Source organism: Giraffa tippelskirchi, chromosome 8 (genome assembly GCF_054371585.1).
Source record: "Giraffa tippelskirchi isolate mGirTip1 chromosome 8, T2T-mGirTip1v1.2.pri, whole genome shotgun sequence".
Taxonomy (NCBI): domain Eukaryota; kingdom Metazoa; phylum Chordata; class Mammalia; order Artiodactyla; family Giraffidae; genus Giraffa; species Giraffa tippelskirchi.
In genome coordinates, this window is record NC_137282.1 from 24,638,729 (window position 1) to 24,658,951 (window position 20,223).

The 20,223-nt window shown below is 40.3% G+C and overlaps 1 protein-coding gene and 1 pseudogene across 23 annotated transcripts in view; both read right to left on the reverse strand.

The window, feature by feature from the left end:
* Positions 1-20,223, reverse strand: part of MTUS1 (microtubule associated scaffold protein 1) — a 221,514-nt gene that overhangs the window by 67,146 nt on the left and 134,145 nt on the right. For 18 of the 23 annotated variants that reach the window (XR_014062579.1, XR_014062577.1, XR_014062576.1 and 15 more), the window contains 2 exons: positions 16,608-16,742; positions 14,056-14,094 (listed from right to left, as the gene is read on the reverse strand). Coding sequence is in view for 19 of the 23 variants with exons in the window: in XM_081521596.1 (XP_081377722.1) it covers positions 14,056-14,094; positions 16,608-16,742 (174 nt within the window). In the remaining 4 variants the exon portion in view is untranslated. The remainder of the gene's footprint in view (positions 1-14,055; positions 14,095-16,607; positions 16,743-20,223) is intronic. The other 5 variants (XM_081521602.1, XM_081521600.1, XM_081521599.1 and 2 more) reach the window with 1 other exon arrangement.
* On the reverse strand, positions 5,474-5,592 carry LOC145519165 (5S ribosomal RNA; annotated as a pseudogene).

A 20,223-nucleotide genomic window follows, 5' to 3' on the forward strand; every position in this document is an offset into this window, starting at 1 on the left:
CACACACACACTAGTAGTAACACTGGGCATTTTTTCAGATATTTTACATAAACCTATATAGAAACCTAATACCATAGACAAAAGTGTTCCCAGTACAGTTTTAAATAAGATGCCTACTATAAAATCTGGAACTAAGGTAGCACTGTAGGTCAGTTATATTTCTAAAAAAATCTTTTTACTATATTAATGACAGATTGAGAAAAGGTTAAAGTTCAACTTGACCACTCGTATTCTGGAGACCTCACTAATAACCAACAATAAAAGGTTAATGCAATACCTCTATCAGATGTAATATAATAGTTCCAGAGGAATAAAAAATTAGTCTGACAAGCAGTATTCTAAAGACTCCACTTACTGCTTAACTCATTGCACTTACAGAATATCAGGTGACCTCTCGAGAATAGTAGTGTTTTGAGATTAGGAACACCAGGAAGGTGCGATTATTGTGTATCAGTAAGAATTGAGATCTAGCAAATGTTTACATGAGTACAGTCCTGTGTAAAAAGTACATTAAAGTATGATGGCAAAAACTAAAACAAGTTGCAGGAGAAAGGCACGGATATAAAAGAGAATTGCACCTGCAAAATGCTCACTTAGGTGAATCTAATATTATTAAACCAGGAAGAGCCCAAACTCATGATAGATTTTAATTTTAAAAAGTATAAGAAAACAATATGTAAAAAACAAATGATCTATGCATGTTTCCTAGATTTCCAAGACTTGGTAACAGAAATGAATGTGGCTGTTGACCATAAATAACTATTAGATGCTATGAGAATGTGCAGGACACAGTTACTCTTTCAGAAATTCTCTAGAGTGTTCAGGGTGTGATGAGAGGAGAGACAGGCAGGAAAGGAAATTCTGAGTAATTCCTTCTCCCTTTTCACTCACCCCCCACCCCCGCCAGCCTCCGTGGGCAAGCTACAACCTATTCAACCTATTCATACACAGACGAGGGGTCTTGTAAACATTTTACCCATGGAAGCACAAATAACCAAGGAATTAAAGTCTGGAAAAGCTACATTTAGGTATTGCTTCTTCACTTTATCACAGTTTTTATTAAAAAGCAAATTAATTAATTCCACAAATTAATTTGCCACAGCCAACTGTCCTCCCTGCTCCCCACCAAGAAAAAAACACTTGTAAAAACTAAGATTAAAAACCAGCATTAAAATTATAAATAGAAGACTGAACACTGATATTATTAAAAATAGACTTGATACCACCCTCTTTACATGTTTTTTGTTTTGTTTAGTTTTTTGTTAGTTAAGTAATAGTAAACTCTATCCTGGTTGAAAGAGAAATCCTTTAGCCTGGACTACTCTAAAAGAAGAAAATAGCAACATGCCATCAATTCATTATATTTATTACAGTATCTACTTGAACCACCCTAAGCTACACCACATATATGAAAAGTTACGTTGCTAATGATCTTTCTAAACAGCAGAGCCCTGCTCTCTGCTCCTCCCTGTGAGTGATGCCCTGTGGCCCTGGGAGGCTTGCAGTGTTTCCCATCCTCTGGAGAACTCTTCCTTCAAAGGCAAAAAGCCCAAAACCAAAAAACAGCACAGCTAGGAACTATAAGAATAAAGAGAAGCAGCACCAGTCAAAAGGAAAAGTCAAAAGTCAGAAGGAGTAGTTCCCGTTTCTACAGCAGTGTGTGTACACATACACACACACACACAGAAACACACACACACACACACAGAAACACACACAGGGAAAAAGGGAAAGACTAAGAACAGCTCAAGCTGGGTTTCCATTCTTTCCCAAACACAAGTCTGCCTCCTGGTGGCAGTTGTGCACAAGTGCACCAAAGCAAAAAGGCACAGTCAACTCATACAGTATGTTATGTACCAGGTACACTCCTAAAGGCTTTTTATGCATGCACTCTTTGAAATAATCAATCATCAATAATTGCACGGTTACAACAATTTTTAATATATATATAGATATAGATAGATACACACACACTTCTGGGGGGTTGGGGAAGCACAGATTTTAAAACTGGTTCAGAAAGTTCAAATAAGTTGATTACTTATTTGATCAGTTACTTGTGCACACACCATCATTTCTGAATTTATACCAAATACAGAAGTATAGGAAAGATAAGAAAGTGTTCATCTTTATTATTCAAAGTCTTAATTTGATTTAAGAGGACGTAAGGATCACCAAGGACAGTAAGGAAAAATTTAAGGAACTTTTAGTACTTAAATGAGGAAAATGTAATTAGTTATAAAAATTAAGAGTAAGATCACAGAGTCATTAAAAGGAAGTTTAAAAAAAAGTTTAAGTGGTAGGTGCTGCTGCTAAGTTGCTTCAGTCGTGTCCGACTCTGTGCGACCCCATAGACGGCAGCCCATCAGGCTCCGCTGTCCCTGGGATTCTCCAGGCAAGAACACTGGAGTAGGTTGCCATTTCCTTCTCCAGTGCATGAAAGGGAAAAGTGAAAGTGAAGTCGCTCAGTCGTGTCCGACTCTTAGCGATCCCATGGACTGCAGCCTACCAGGTTCCTCTGTCCATGGGATTTTCCAGGCAAGAGTATTGGAGTGGGATGCCATTGCCTTCTCCGTTAAGTGGTAGAATAGCTTTATAAAAAGCCCATGATATGAACTGAGTTTCTATTAATGACACAAATAAAGAAAAATTGCTGGGAGACATATCAATAACCTCAGATATGCAGATGACACCACTCTTATGGCAGAAAGAGAAGAAGATATAAAGAGCCTTTTGATGAAAGTGAAAGAGGAGAGTGAAAAAGTTGGCTTAAAGCTCAACGTTCAGAAAACTAAGATCATGGCATCTGGTCCCATCACTTCATGGGAAATAGATGGGGAAACAGTGGAAACAGTGTCAGACTTTATTTTTGGGGGCCCAAAATCACTGCTGATGGTGATTACAGCAATGAAATTAAAAGACGCTTACTCTTTGGAAGGAAAGTTATGAACAACCTAGACAGCATATTTAAAAGCAGAGACATTAACTTTGCCAACAAAGATCCTTCTAGTCAAGGCTATGGTTTTTCCAATGGTCATGTATAGATGTGAGAGTTGGACGGTGAAGAAAGCTGAGTGCCAAAGAATTGATGCTTTTGAACTGTGGTGTTGGAGAAGACTCTTGAGAGTCCCTTGGACTGCAAGGAAATTCAACCAGTCCATCCTAAAGGAGATCAATCCTGGGTATTCACTGGAAGGACTGATGTTGAAGCTCAAACTCTAATACTTTGGCCACCTCACGTGAAGAGTTGACTCATTGGAAAAGACCCTAATGCTGGGAAGGATTGGGGGCAGGAGGAGAAGGGGACGACAGAGGATGAGATGGCTGGATAGCATCACCGACTCGATGGACATGGGTTTGGGTAGACTCCAGGAGTTGGTGATGGACAGGGAGGCTTGGCGTGCTGTGATTCATGGGGTCGCAAAGAGTTGGACACGACTGAGCGACTGGACTGAACTGAATGAATAAATAATTGTATAGAGTAAGGCTTTAAAAACTAAAGAAGGTATGTTATGGATGATAAAAGTGTTATAAATTGTGTTATACTGTCACAGTAGATTCAAACATCAAGAATCACAGATCCCACTGCAGTCTGTATAGAAGTGTGTGTGTTTCATTAGTGACTTGACATTAGAAAACAATGATGTTCTGATTCCAGCACAGGCTCTTCAGGGTTGCTCAGATGCTACAAAATACATCCAACTACGACAGATTTATTTGTTATTGTTAATGATCATTAAGAATCTGGAAATTAACGTTTAACCAGGGATTCAAGCATCTCCATTCAACCAGTCTTCCCAAGAACTCCAGCACAAGTATCAATCTTAACATTTATTATATTTTCTTCATTTCCCTAACACAGCCTTAATTGCCAGATTTTCTTTATTTTTATATATCACACTTTTTAAGTTCAATCCTCCATTCCAATTGTAGAAAGTTTCAACTCAGAGTCCAATTTTTCCATAATGTCTTCTTGCTTAGTAGGAAGTAGAAGGTCTATAAGACACCCTGTGAGTAACTATCAGAAAATTCACATGAAACGGCTTCCCTGGTGGCTCAGTGGTAAGGAATCTGCCTCTCTGTGCTGGAGACAAGGGTTCGATCTCTGATCAGGGAGATCCCACAACTAAGCCCGCGTGCCACAACTACTGAGCATGCGCCCTACAGCCCACGAGTTGCAACTCCTGAGCCCACGAGTCAGAGCTCCCCAGGCCTGTACGCCCTAGAGCCGCTGCTCCGCAACAAGAGGAGCTACCACAATAAGTTCGCCACCACAACCAGAGAGTAGCTCCCTGATTACTGCAGCTAGAGAAAAGCTCGCTCAGTAACAAAGACCAAGCACAGCCAAAAATAAATAGATAAATAAATGAAACTGTTAAAAAAAAAATCAGAAAAAAATTCAATCTCCACCCAACCCATAAGATCAGACTGTTTTCAATTTCTCCCCCTTTTAAACAATTCTGAAAAGCAATAAATAAGCCAATCATTTTCCTAGAATCAGTTCTGATAAACGGAATGCTGAGGTAGAAGCCTTTTGTCACGTGTCACCAAAATGCCTCCATCCAGGAAAGGCTGCAGTAATTTATACCACCTACCCCCCACCCCCACAGTGATATGTATGTGACAGTTAGTCCCCATGCATTTCACCAACACTCTTAGAAATATGATATTTGTCATTGCTATATTTAAAATGGATAACCAACATGGACCTATTGTATAGCACAGGGAACTCAGCTCAATGTCATGTGGTGACCTGGATGTAGGGTTCAGGCAGTCTGGGGAAGAATGGATACATTGTATGTGTGGCTGAGTCCCTCCGCTGTCTACCTGAAACTATCACAACACTGTTAATTGGCTATACTCCAATATAAAATAAAAAGTTGAAAAAATATGTTTGTAAACTTTTTCAATATTTCTTAGCCCTTTGCATTTCCTCTTTTGTGTGTAATTCTTGTACCATTTTTTAGTGAAGTATAGTTGATTTGCAGTGTTATGTTAGTTTCAAGTGTACAGCATAGTGATTTCACATTTTTATAAACTCCGGTTAAAACTGTTATAAAACACTGGCTATATTCCCTGTGCTGTACATTACACCCTGGTACCTTACTTTATACCTAATAGTTTTCACCTCTTAATCCCCTTCCCCAGTATCACCCCGCTTCCGTATCCTCTCCTCACTGGTAACCACCAGTTTGTTCTCTGTATCCGTGAGTCTGTTTCTGTTTTGTTTTGTGATGTTCATTAATTTTATTTTTTAGATACCACAGTGATAGTGAAGTTGCTCAGTTGTGTCTGACTCTTTGCAACCCCATGGATTGTAGCCCGCCAGGCTCCTCCGTGCATGGTATTTTCCAGGCAAGCATACTGGAGTGGGTTGCCATTTCCTTCTCCAGGGAATCGTCCCGACCCAGGGATTGAACCTGGGTCTCCCACATTGCAGGCAGACTCTTTACCATCTGAGCCACCAGGGAAGACTAAAATACAGCACCCAGTATTCCCAGGCGGTCTCCCATCCAAGTACTAACCAGGCCTGACCCTACTTAGCTTCCGAGATCAGATGAGACAGGGTGTGTTCAGGATGTTATGGCCATAGATACCATAGTATGTCTTTTTTTGTCTGACTTACTTCACTAAGCATAGCATTCTCCTGGTCCACCCATGTTGTTGGAAGTTTTTCACTTTTTATGGCTAAGTAATATTATACACACACACACACACACACACACACAATCTTTATCCATTCATCTGTTGATGGACACTTTGGATGCTTCTATATCTTGGCAACTGTATATGGTGTTGCTATGAACATTGGGGCACACGTATCTTTTCGAATCAGTGTTGTCATTATCTTTGGCTAAATATCTAGGAATGGGACTGCTGAATCATATAGTTCTATTTTTAAAACATACTCCATATTCATAGAGGCTGTACCAATTTACATTCCCACTGGCAGCACACCAGGGTTCCCTTTTCTTTACATCCTCACCAATGTTTACTATTTGTGGTCTTTTTGAGGATGGCCATTCTGACAGGTGTGAGGTGGTATCTCACTGAGGTTTTGATTTGCATTTCCCTGATGATCCGTTTACTTTCCTACTGTGCAGTGGTCTTTACCCTGATTTGAAATGGCCTGAAATGGAGTAAGCAGGTTGCTGTTGTTGTCCCAATTTGTGGTATGATTGCTACTACTGTTTACAATGGCTTTCGGGTGAGATTAGACATTAATAGACATTAGTTTTAGGTGCACAATATAATGATTCAGTATAAGCATAACCCTGTTTTTTGCTCTTCATAAATATTGTGGGGGTATGTTTTAAAAAAACAAACTGAAGATTTGTGGCAATCCCATGTTGAGCAACGCTATCGACATCATTTTTCCCCACAGCATTTGCACATTTTATGTGTCTGTGTCACCATGTGATATCTTTTGCAAAATTTTACACTTTTTCATTATGATTATATTTATTATGGTGAGTTGTGATCAGTGATCTTTGGTGTTACTATTGTAACTGGGTTTTTGTTTTGTATTTTTAAATTAAGATGTGCACCACTTTTAGACATAATGCTCTTATCACACAGTTAAAAGACTATGTGTGCTTAGTCACTCAGTCGTGTTTGACTCTTTGCAACCCCATGGACTGTAGCCCACCAGGCTCCTCTATTCAAGGGATTCTCCAGGCAAGAATACTGGAGTGGGTTGCCATGCCCTTCTCCAGGGGATCTTCCCAACCCAGGGATCAAACCCAGGTCTCCCACACTGCAGGTGGATTCTTTACCAACTGAGCCACCAGGAAACCCCATGGATACTGGAGTGGAAAGCTATCCCTTCTCCATGGGATCTTCCTGACCCAGGAATCGAACTGGGGTCTCCTGCATTGCAGGTGGATTCTTTACCAGCTGAGCTTTAGTGTAAACATTTATGCACTGGAAAACCAAAAATTAACGAGAATTACTTTACTGGGGTGGTCTGAAACTGAACCTGCAGTACTGCTGACGTATGCCTGTTATTTGTCAATATTGTGAAACAATCATAAGTCCAGTTACAGCTAACATCCATCTCCATGCCTAAAAATTTTTTTTGACAAAAGGAAGATCTAAACCCTTTGTTGTCATAGTTAGTAATCCTTTCTTTCATAGTGACATTCCTGGAAAGGTCTTTTCTGTAAAGTCGGTACTTTTCGTGCTCCCATTCTGATGTTTGTTTAAAACTGGAATATGTTTGTATGTGGTGTGTGAATTAAGAATCTAGCTCCTGATAAACAGATGGTCCTTGTTCCAACAATCCATGCTTTCCCTGATTTGAATACCTAACTTCACACATTGCTCAAACACCATCTGCCCTTTAAGTGGGAGGACAGTTATAATCATAAAATCACAGAGACGGACAGCCTCACCCCTACTCTCAGCGAAATTAACTCTGGCCACAGTGGTGTCACCTCACCGGAGGAGGTGTGCGACTCTCAACCATCTCTCTGCACTTGGAAGGGGGGGTGCAGACAGCAACCCGATCCTCCTGAGCTGGATTTAGTGACGGGGGAGGTGGAAGGAGCATGCATTTTCTACTTTCCCGGGCAGACTCCACGGCACCTGAAAGTGATGATCTTGTGTAAAATAATCAGAGAGCAGGATAAATACAACTCTGGTGCTCTGGCATCCCTAACAGCTTTAATGTGGGGTAGAACCACATAATAATAGTACCTGGTATGCGTGGCATCATCCTTATAAACAGCAAACCAAGTTTTATTTAGAGACAGTGTTGGTGAGAATCTTATAGCATCATCATCTTTAAATAAATGACAACAGCTAGACCCCACGAGGGTGGTTCTTGACTTTCAGTGGTTTTCCCTGCTTGCTTAAGGGATTTAAAATAATTCATTCTCCTGGAAAAGAGCTCTAAAAGTAAGCCACTAGAATCATAAGAACAATGAAAAGGATTATCCTTGTCACTGTCTTCTAGCAGCTATCATTTGAGAGCTTTTTATATAACAACTCTACATAAAATACTTCTATACAGGGAAGTCCTCCCGAAATATTCTCGTGTCCCCAAGTGAGAAATCTGAGACTTTGGAGAGGCTTAGCGATGAACCCGAGATCAGGACACCCGTGGGATGCGGCAATCCCAAGATGTCCACCAACAGTCAATGCCGGCAAAGTTCATTCTCTTTCTGCTCCTCTTCCTTCTCCTACGAGGTAATGGAACTGTCTTTGATGTAACTGATGAAAGGTTGAAACTAAAACAGTGACACCAAATTTTCAACTACTAAACTAGTCAAATTAAAAAAAAAAAAAAAAAATGGTGAAGCCGGCACTCTTTTATGTTGTCAGACATGCTATAAAAGGATATGAAGCTTTTGGAAAGCAATTTGCTGAGTGAAGTGGTGACAAATATACATGTTTTGATTTGTTTGTACTACTTACAAGAATCTATCACAGGGGACTTCCCTGGTCACCCAGTGGTTGAGAATCTGCCTACCAACGTGAGGGACACGGGTTCGATCCCTGGCCCAGGAACCAAGATCCCACATGCCGCGGGGCAATCTCATGTGCCACAACCACTGAGGCTGCGCTCTCTAGAGCTCAAGCTCTGCAACGAGGAGCCGCCGCAGCAAGAAACCCAGGCACCACAACCAGAGAGTAGCCGCGCTCGCTGCAACTAAAGAAAGCCCATGTGTAGCGACGAAGACCCAGCACAGCCAATATACTAATTAAAGAAAAGAATCGATCGCAAAAACTTCCCTAAACTTTGAAGGTATTCGTTGTAGAGATGTTCATCACAGGATCATTTGTGAATGTGATACAGAAGTACTGTAAATATACAAGAGGAGTAGTTAAATGCTGCTGCATATGTTAAATGTAATAGTCATTATAAGTGATTGCTTGTGTTAGGTGACAGCAGGATATAAAGTTATCTACATTTTATTTCAAATCACAAATTAAAAAAAACTAAAGGGTGATTTCTAAACCTTTATAAGCTAAACATTTTAGAACTTAGCAAACTGCTGTAATTCAAGTGATTATTGTACACAAATGAAAAGATATGAAGTTGCTCAGTTTTAATCTCCACCACAGTTTGTTTCTTTAAAAAAAGAAAACTATCTGAGAGCCATAAGATTTCATGCTTATAGCAGCAGGTCTGTATGCGGATGCAATGTCTTCTGTACAATCTAAAAGATGACACTGTAAGCAGAATAGAAAGCCAACGTGCTCTGCCATCACAGGCTTAGAGAGCAGGGAGATGCCTTAGTGGTCAGTCATTTCAATTACACAGAAAAGAAAACTAATATTAAGAGGTTACATGATTTACCCAGAAAGTCACTGCTGTTTAGACACTACTTCTGAGCATCTGGGCTTCCATGGTGGCTTAGATGGTAAAGAATCTGCCTGCCATGCGGAAGACCTGGGTTCAATTCCTGGGTCAGGAAGATTCTCTGGAGAAGGGAAAGGCTACCCACTCTAGTATTTCTGCCTGGAGAATTCCATGGACAGAGGAGCCTGGCAGGCTCCAGTCCATGGGGTTGCCAAGAGTCGGATGTGACTGAGCAACTGACACTTTACTTTCTCAGCTTCTAAGCTGCTCCTCCAAAAGCCAACACATTGTGCCTTTTCCTGAGCAGGCTCACCATAATACTCGGTCAGTTTTAAATAATGATAGTTACTAACCATCAACAGAGAAGCCTGGAAAAGCCAAGTTTATGACTTTTGGAAAATAGGTGTTTATACTTAAAATCTAGATTAAATCACAGTGTTGACCCCTTAAAATACAGCTCTTCCCACTGCAATTATTAGAGCAGGGTTAACTGAAGGCAGGCATTCTCAAACTCTGTCCCATGCCCTATTTCTAATCCATGGTTTAGAGGCTTTGCCAGACAAAACCATAGCTTGATTTATACTGTCCATTTCTTTTCTCAGTCAGTTGTTAATTTGCCGTTGTAATAATCTTTCCTATCAAGGGTCACTGTTACATTAAGTGTCAGTGATAGGCTTTGGAAACAAGACATCACAGTAGTCCCACAATGTGACAAGGGAAAATGCCTAATGCTAATAGTTTTTCCACATGTAGAAAGGAGATCTATATTGCAGTTTATTGTTATTATTGCTATGCCTATGAAAACAAATATCCTTTACAATACTTTACAGTTTTATTTATTTTTGACTGTGCTGGGTCAAAATAACCAGCGAGCGCTTTTCTCTAGTTGTGGGGAGCAGGGGCTACTCTCTAGCTGTGGGGCGTGGGCTTCTCAGTGCAGTGGCTTCTCCTGTGGAGCACAGGCACTAGAGTGCACGGGCTTCAGTGTTGGTGGTGCACGAGCTCAGTAGTTGCAGTTCCTGGAGCACAGACTCAATAGTTGTGGCACACAGGCTTAGCGGCTCCATGGCATGTGGGATCTTTCCGACCAAAGGATCGAACCCGTGTCTCCTGCATTGACAGGCAGATTCTGTACCACTGAGCCACCAGGGAAGCCCTACAATACTTATGTAATCACTGACTTGAGTTGTAAATTAAGACTACCTTTACAAGCTGCACAGAGCAGGCATATTAGACTTGTTTAACTAGTTCCTTCACTGTGACCAGTGTCAATAGCAGCTCCCAAAGCACAGAGATGTCACACAACAAATATTTCCCAAAAGAATTGCAAAATTTGTATTTTGAAAACTACCAAAAAGTTGTTGATAGAAACGAAAGGAGACCTAACTAAAAGGGGGAGTGACCCCTTATTCATGAATCAAAATACTGAATATTGTGAAAGTGAAAGTGAAGTCGCTCAGTCGTGTCTGACTCTTTGTGACCCCACGGACTGTAGCCTACCACGCTCCTCCGTCCATGGGATTCTCCAGGCAAGAGTACCGGAGTGGGCTGCCATTTGTAAAGATGGCCAACACTCCAGAAATGCATCTGTGGATTCAATGCAATCTCTATCAAAATCCTAACTGACTTCTTTACCGAAATTGACAAGCTGACACTAATGTTCACGTAGAAATTCAAGAGACTCAGAACAGTCAAAATAATCTTGAAAAAAGGAAAAGTTGAAGGATGCACGCTTTCTGATTAACTCATCACACCACAGTAATCACAACAACATGGTACTGACGAGGATTGACATGTAGATCCATGTGAGACCCCATGGACTGTAGCCTGTCAGGCTCCTCTGTCCATGGGGATTCTCCAGGCAAGAATACTGGAGTGGGCTGGAGATCTCCTCCAAGAGATCTTCCCAACCCAGGGATTGAACATGGGTTTCCAGCATTACAGGCAGATTCTTTACCATCTGGGCCACCAGGCCTACGGGATAGCTTAGAGAGCCCAGAAACAAATCCTCGTGTTCACAGCCAACTGTTTTCAACAAAGGTGCCAAGATAGTTCAGTGGAGGAAAGAGTAGTGTTTTCCACAAATGGTGCTGGGACAGCTGGAAATCTACATGCAAAAAAAATAAGTTGGATTCCCCTACTTCATATCATATACAGAAATTAACTAAAAAATGCATCAAAGACCTAAGTATAAGAGCTGAAAGTGTAAAACTCTCAGAAGAAAACATGGGCATAGGTCTTCATGATCTTGTACAAGCAATGGCTTCTTAGACATAATGCCAAATGGATAAGCAACATAAGAAGAAAAATAGATAAACTGGATCTCATGAAAATTAAAAATGTGCCTCAAAGGGTGTTATCAAGAAAATGAAAAGACAGGGACATCCTGGTGGTACAGTGGTTAAGGCTCAATACTCCCAACATAGGGGGTCCAAGTTTAATTCCTAGACAGAGAACTAGTTCCCACATGTCATAGCTAAGTCCTGGCACAGCCAAATACATATTAAAAAAATAAAAAGAAAGAAAATGAAAACACAACCTACAGAAAGGGAGAAAATTATTTGCAAATCATCTGTTTGATAAGAACCTAATATTCAGAATATAGAAAGAACTCCTACACCTCAATAATAATAATAATACAAATAATTTTTAAATGGGCAAAGGACTTGAATAAGTGTTTCCCCAAAGAAGATATATGAATGGCTCATAAGCTTCTGAAAGATGCTCAACATCTGAGTAGCCATCAGGAAAATGCAAATTGAAACCACAATGAGATACCAGTTCATACCCACTAGAATAGGGCTTCCCCGGTGTCTCAGATGGTAAAGAATCTGCCTGCAATGCAGGAGACCTGGGTTCAATCCCTGGGTCGGGAAGATCCCCTGGAGGAGGAAATGGCAACGCACTTCAGTATTCTTATCTGGAGAATCCCATGGACAGGATCCTGGTGGGCTACAGTCCATGGGGTCGCAAATGGTCGGATAAAACTGAGCAACTAACATTAGATTTAGACTAGACCCACTGGCTATAACAAAAATTAAAAAAAGCGGACCAAAACAAGTGTTCACACTACTGTATATAAAAGAGACATGTTATTCCTACTGTGTAGCACAGGGAGCCCTACTCAATACTTATTAATCACCTATATGGGAACAGAACCTAAAACAGAGTGGATATGTGTATAACTGAATCACTTGGCTGTACAGCAGAAACTAACACAGCATTGTGAATCAACTGTAGTCCAATAAAAATGAGTTAAAAACAAACAAGTGTTGACAAAGATGTGGAAAAGCTCATGGAAATGTACAACAGTACAGCCACTTTGGAAGACACTAGGGAAGTTTCCCAGTTAAACCCAGAATTACCACCTAGCTTTCAGATAAAAGTTATCTGATTTAACATGTAGTCATTCTGTGGCGTGTTGGGCTTCCCTGGTGGCTCAGGTGGTAAAGAATCCACCTGCAATATTTTATCTCCTAAATACTAGGATGTGCTGGAAATTTAAAATTTAAAGAAAATAAAAATCTCATTGTGTGCAGAACAGTTTCCTTTGGCCTTTAAAAATTAGTTTGGTAAACATGTATGTTCAAACTCGGGCTCTTGGAAGTGTTTAGAATTTAAACTGCTCTGCATGGCTGGGTCCTCTATAGCTCTATAGTAAATGAGAGCCTATAACAAGTAAGCCTGTAACTTGCCTGCCTGACTAAGCTGAGGAAACCAAGCACGCCTCAGGAGCATTAAGTTATTCCATATGTAAGGTTATCCACCCCATTTTCTTTAATATACTACCTGTATACAGGAGGTGGGGGTGGGGGGTGTCTGCAAATTTATACCTCCTATCCAGGCCTTCCTCACTACATCATAGCTTTTAACTAGGAACCAGCAATGCTCCTTCCTAAAATTTATTGCAATTGTGATTGTATATTTATTTGTGCAATCCTTCAACTTTCCTGCAACCTTCCTGAAGACAAAGCCCTTATTCATTTGGGACTCACCTTTATATACTTAGCTCCCAGTACTGTCATGATGCATAATAATCTGTAACCAGTGTGTTATAGTAATACCTTTCTGCCTCTGCCGTTTGATTTGCTGTTGTAATCCTCAGTGGACTCAGAAGCCATAAAACTGTCTTATAACCGCATATTAAGGAGGAGAATTTAAGCAGTGGATAGGGACCTAACCAGCTATAGATAAAACATAGAAACTGTAGTGAGTACAGTTTATGAAATCTTCTCTGGCTTCAAGACAGCAAGTTTTTTAATTCCCAGTTGATGTTCAAAGGTTCAGAGACAGTCTTAAAGAGATAGGTGTGAGTTTGTTCAATAGAAGTGTGAAAAGGAAAAGAAAAATGTTAACTGCTTGAACTACTATACCTGATCACAAGATTCTTTAACAATTAAAGACTATCCATTTTATAATAGCGTATTTCTTGGAAAAAGTATATTCTCCACATCTCCACATGTTGAATAATAAATATGCTTCACATTTGAAAAAAAAAACCCATTACTTAAAAAAGCAAATTATCTGTGATTAATAAAACATCCTTCTGCATCAGATGGCTTTGAAACCATGTTCACCAAGTTTCAACCCTATGCCAGCCAACGTCACAAGCAGTTATGTTTATGCCACAAAACTGAAAGTATGTTTATAAGCAACTACTGAAAAATAACCGTGAATACACTTAAATACTTGATAATGTAACTTTACAAAATGATTCTTTTCCTCTGTCTGTTTTTAAAGTGGTCACTTACCTGTATTCAAGGCTGTAAGTAGACTTTTTCGTGAAGGATCTAAAATATAAGAGAAATATTTGTAAGATACACATTTTACAGGAAATATCACACAATAGACCATTTTACAAATAAAGTTCCCCCTCCCAAGTATAAAAAGACATTCCAAATAAGATCAAAATGGTAGTTTAATGGTTTAATGGTGATATTATTCATTGTCACCAATTAAATATGTTAGGACAAACCACAGTTTTTTTCAATTCAAGAACTGCTGAAATTCAAATTTAACAGTACTGAATTTACATGTGTCTTACACACTTTATGCTATTCCATCACTTACAGAGCAGAAGAAAGGCCAGACTTTATGAAAGAAAGGGTGTGATTTCTAAAACTGCCAAGTATTAAATCCAACTGTATTGCTATTCAGCTATGAAGGAAAAAATATACTTACACTTTTCCTTCAAATGGATATGATATAAAATTGTAAGCAGGGGAATTCTTTCACAATGTATATATGCATTAAATCAAATTTATTATAATTTTCATTGTCAATTATACACCCATAAAGCTGAAAAACAAATACAACCAGGAGTGGTGACAGGCACAGAGCTACAAAAGTCAGTCACGAGGAGACTGTGAGCACGTCCTCCTGACATGATAGAGTCGTTTCTAGGGCAAAGCACCAGCAGGTCAGAACAGTTGCCACATTCTATTCATGGAATTTTACAGAGACGATAATCTCTTAAAATATGTGGCTGTTGTAAATGGAAAGCATTGATTTCCACTCAAGTAAAACCTCTGTGATACAAAAGCTCATAAATTCAATAAAAGAGCATTTCAGAATACTGAGGTTCTCTGTTCTGAAAGGCATCTGAGGAATCAAGCTATTTCTAACTCTGCAAGCGACCTTAGTCTCAAAGTTAGACATTTTCTTTCCAGGTACCAGTGTGTGTGCAGATCATGGGGCTTTATCATCCATCAATAAAAAACACAGATTATAAACTGATGTCATCCCAACAAGGGGTCATTTGATACCTCAGAAGTTTATTTAAGTCCTTGGACAGATGAGAACCTGCTGGCACTTGGAAGAATCTTTCTGCCAGTATCTGTACCTATTCTCTCTTGAATTCAATAGAAAAGAAAAAGTGTTGGTAAATACTAATAGGTAATCAGCCTCAAGTTACCACAGGAACCTTCACATACATACGTCTCTCTCTCTCTCACACACACATACACACACACACACACACACACACACACACACACACACTGAGAAGGACGCAGAGCAACAGACACACTGCTTTGAGAGATTAACAGCTTTCTGAAAAGTTATTTAATGACATAATAACAAGTTCCTAAAGATTCATACAGTTTAACTCAGTGAACCCTCTTGTAGGGAAACCTCATGGATATAACTAGAATCTGAAGCAATGAACAATCTTCACGTTCAAAGATGTTCATCCCAGTATAAGGTGCCATAGTGAAAGTCAGAAATTGTGTCCAGGAACCACGGAATTAGAAAACAGGAGACGATTTCATAATCATTTAAAATGAAGATGCTCTCATGACATACTACTAAATTAATAATAAGAAGCACGGCACAACAGAGTGTACATACTATGCTCCGAGTTCTCTTGAAACAAAAGGAAAATGATTACACGTGCAAAAGAAACAAAAAGGAGGAAATGCAACAGTTATTCGTGGTTGACGGGATGAAGGAGGACTGTGTAACTTTCTGTGCTTTTTAGTCTCTCTAATATAAATATGCCTCACATATGACAGCTCAAGCTTCTGATTCACAATTATTCTTTCAGCTAAACAATCTTTGAGTTCACTGAATAATAACTGTTAATGTGCTTCAACTCCACTGTGATAAAGCTGCAGGAGAACATTCCAAATAAGCAGTGGTCCCCCAACGTTTCTGGCACCAGGTGCCGATTTCATGGATGACAATTTTTCCATAGATCTGGGGCCAGGGTGGCAGGTTGTTGGGGGGTGGGGTGGGGCAGGGTTGGGATGATTCAAGTGTGTTACATTTATTGTCACTTTACTTCTATAATTATTACATCAGCTCCACCTCAGATCATCAGGCATTAGATTCCAGAGGCTGGGGACCCCAGAAGTATATACCACTTTTGTTGTAAACCTGAAGATTAACCTTCATAGCTGCAGCAATTACAAAGTGAGTGATTCAGAGAAGAGATAAAGAAAGGGGTGGGCGGGTGGGGGTGAGGATAACATGGTTGGACCCAGAGTATGAAGTAAACCATGCATTTCTATTCCATTACTATAGGTTGCCACTTTCACATAATTTAACTCTGGAAGTTTTATTTCTTATCACCTTATACCTTTGCTCTATCTGCTGATTTCTGTGTATCAAGTTTTAGCTGCAGAACCAGCAGACTCTCAGAACAAGAAGAGCTCCCTCAGTGTAAAATCTGTTGTCTTTATTTCTCAGACTTTTTGTAACTAAAAGTCCGATATACCGTGAACCTGTCAACATTTTAATCTCCTACAAGCCAAGGATTTGAAAAGCCTCGTCTTCCTCTTCTCTTCACCAGGAGGTCCCATACCTTTTGGAGGAGTTTTCAGAAAGTGTGCATGACCTCTGGGTACCAAGGGCTTCAAATATAAGGATGCTGAGGAGCCATTTTGAAATGCTGGTTTGGGAGGTTTTTCCTCATATTTGATGACAGCGGCATTGCCAGCTAGAATAGAACAGAAAAGTGCATTTCAGTTTACTCATAACCTCAGTATGAATCTTTCATGACCTATATGTCCCCCTGGAATTAGCAAGTGCTCACTAAGCATCTATACCATGTGCCAGTCGTTACCGGACGTTGGGAATACAGAGACTGACAAGAGGTAGTTCCTGTTTGCAGGGATGCAAGGTAAGATGTAACCAGGGTGATCATACATCCTGGTACAGGCCAAGTTCATGCCTCAGGTCCAGGGCAGCTTTCATCCCACATGAAATCTGAGAGATGTTTTGGTATTCTCAGGGGGTCTGGAACCAATCTTCCATGGTACTGAGGGATGAATATTATCCACAAGCTCATCTGTAGCTGTGAAGATGAGATCAGATTCTGACCCTTCTCTGCTGCAGCAAGAAGCTAAAACTCCAACATCTGCCCTAGAACAAAGGTGCCTAAGCCTCAGAGTTGAAACAGAAAATGGAATTCCACCTAAATAATAAGGGCATCTCTTGTATTCCACAGAAACCTTTCCTCTCTCACTCACACAGAAATTAACTCGGGGAGGGGAAGATGTTCCCAGGCACTAAAGGAATTGAAGAAAGGACTTTTGGAGCAAATTTGAGACTAGTCACCTATGCTTAGACTGTGCTGTAATTCTGACTCCATGACAGTTAACTAGCAAAAGGGGGCTCCCGCAGAAGCAGACCTACACTATTTCCCAGGAAGAGGTCAGCGTGAAGGTGACCAAATACTCTGCTCTAGGTCTAATATGTCAGTGGGTCCTGGAAAGGATGTCTGCTCTTTTCCTAGTCTCTGATTTTGCTTCTCTGTCTTCACTGGGACCCTAAAGGCAATCTTGACATTATCAAAAGACAGTGACACTTGGAAATAAAGAACACAGTTTTTAAAAAATCGATAATTAGTAACTCATTGATTGTCTACCAGAATGAAAATCTGAAACCACAGCGAAACCTGAAGACAAAGCCTTCAACAGATGCCTTGCATACTTGTATTTCTTCTTTTGCACAATAATGACTGGAGCCCTGGACAATGAAAAACTAAGTATCTTCCAGTTACATAAGACAACTGTGTAGACTGTATGTTTATGTAGGTTCTCCCTAATGAGAAATTTCTCTTCACATTTATAGCTTCTCACTGGATTGAAAAAATTAACCCAAATCTTCTACTGTATCCTTAAGATTTGTAAGGAGCAGGGGAAGAGGCAAGCGAAACGAAGGAGCAGGGTCTGTTTCCTGTGCTCTGAATTCAAAATAAGAATGCATTTTCACACTGCATTTTTGGTTAAGGTGCACTGGGCCCATAATGAGGTCCTATGAAAACACTGCTCCCGGCTCTGGTATGGTTGAGAGGACTACAGATACTTTAGGAACATAAACAGCACCCCCATCACTTACTGCACTGTTTCTGGCTGAGTGTATCTACATTTTAGAATTATGTTAAGTGTCAAAAACCTTAAAGGAAAGGTTTGGAAACAATTGTACCAGCATGTAAAGGTAACACAAAAAGCTATTTCAGAGACTTGCCTGGGTGGCTCAGTGGTAAAAATCCACCTGCCAAGGCAGGACTCACAGGTTCGATCCCTGATCCAGGAAGATCCCACACCCTGCAGAGCAACTAAGTCCATGTGTCACCCCTACTGAGCCTGTGCTCCAGAGCCTGGGAACCACGACTCCCGAAGCCCATGCACCCGAAGCCTGTGCTCCTAACAAGAGAAGCCACTGCGTTGAGAAGCCTCCGAGGCCAAAACTGAACAGTAGACCCCATTCACCCCAACTAGAGAAAGCCCCTGCAGTGATGAAGACCCAATGCAGACAAAAATAACACATAAATTTATATATATCAAAAAGGCTGTTTCCAATTTTAGTAAGTGGTAATAAAAACAGAGAGAAGAGCAGCAGCAGTGACCTAGCAAAGAGGGGGGCGTCAGTCTGTCCTTATCGTTCTGAAATTTTCCTTTTAGTTCTCCAGAACTGAATAATCTTTGAAAAAGTTCACTGTCCAGGAGCTCAGCTCCTACAAGGAATTTTAACAGCACCGCTTGGCTCTTGCTGAGAGGTTACCATGTTACACATAACACTCAAGTGTGCAAACACAGCACTTTGTCCTTCTCTCTCCACATGTCAGGAGGGGAAAAAATCAAGCGAAAAATACTAAGAAAGTTTTATAGTTTTTTCTATTCCCATAAAGTTAACCTTTCTATCTATCTCCCCTTGGTAACCATACAAACCACTGGCATGTTTATGTCACCATATACTTGCTGGGCCAGAGGGAAAGCTGGAGGTGCGATCATTCACAACCTGGTTTCCAGGCTTAATTTCCCCCTCTGCCAACCCAGACTGGACTTTTTATCATTTGTTTCAAAATAACTTTCAACACCCAATTCTAACCATCCAATTCCATTCTAATTATTAACGCTTACAATCACAAATGTCTTTATCACCCATCTTGACCCCTTTCTTCACCTCATACTTCTGCAAAGGGATGAGATGTCAACCCTATTTACTAATATTTATAAATTTGAAGACAGAATTTTTTCCCTAGGCTAAGCTGTCCCAGCTCCTACAGCAGTCCTGAAGCATGTCACACTTGAACCTGCTGAAGACTTGCCATCACTCTGCCCTGATCAACGTCAAGTCCCCCCTACAGGGCGCCGTCCGTTTGATCTTCCTGTGCCCAGGTGACGCTCAATACCAGGCCAAATCTACACAGTCTTCACTCCTGCTGACAAGTTTCTGTCAATTTCCTGTCCTTCTTTCCAACTCCCTTCTTCCCTAGAACATGAAGACTTGGGTTTTCCAAAGCCTACAGGGAGCTAACATAAATGTTAAGCACTGAAGATATGACTACTACAAAATTCAACAACTTTTTAAAGAACCAATGGGGAGTGACTTCACAGTCTTAAAGAAACAGAACCAAAGTGTCATAGAGCATGTCTTTTAGAATTTCATATAAAATGGATATTGGGTTTCAATCAACATTTCCACCTTTGCTAAATCAAAATCTATGAAGGGAAGTGAATGATGTTATTGGTAATAACCGTGCATTACAACAATCTGGATTCGAGTCTGCCTTTTCTTGACACATTTTGAAAACTATATTCAGCAGCAAATAAGTTGTCTATTCAGATTTTGAAAACTGAATTTAATTTAGAGACCTATTATAAATTCATGTGATAGTAAATCCACACGTTTTATTTCTAAGCTTTGAACATAAAGACCTTGGGTTTCCAAAGGACTAGGTAAAAGGATTTGTCATGAAAGCAAAAGATTTTTCTCACGAGGGACAATGTTCCCGTCTTGGTCATGCGCAGAACAGGAGGCGCTGGGGGACAGCTGTCTCACCGCCACCCTGGAGGCTCAGCCCTGCCGGCATGTGATCGCATCAGTGTTAACAAGCAAGGGTCAACATTCCATATTACAAGGATAAAAACAAGCTTGACTTGGGGTACAAACACACACAAACATGCACTTCC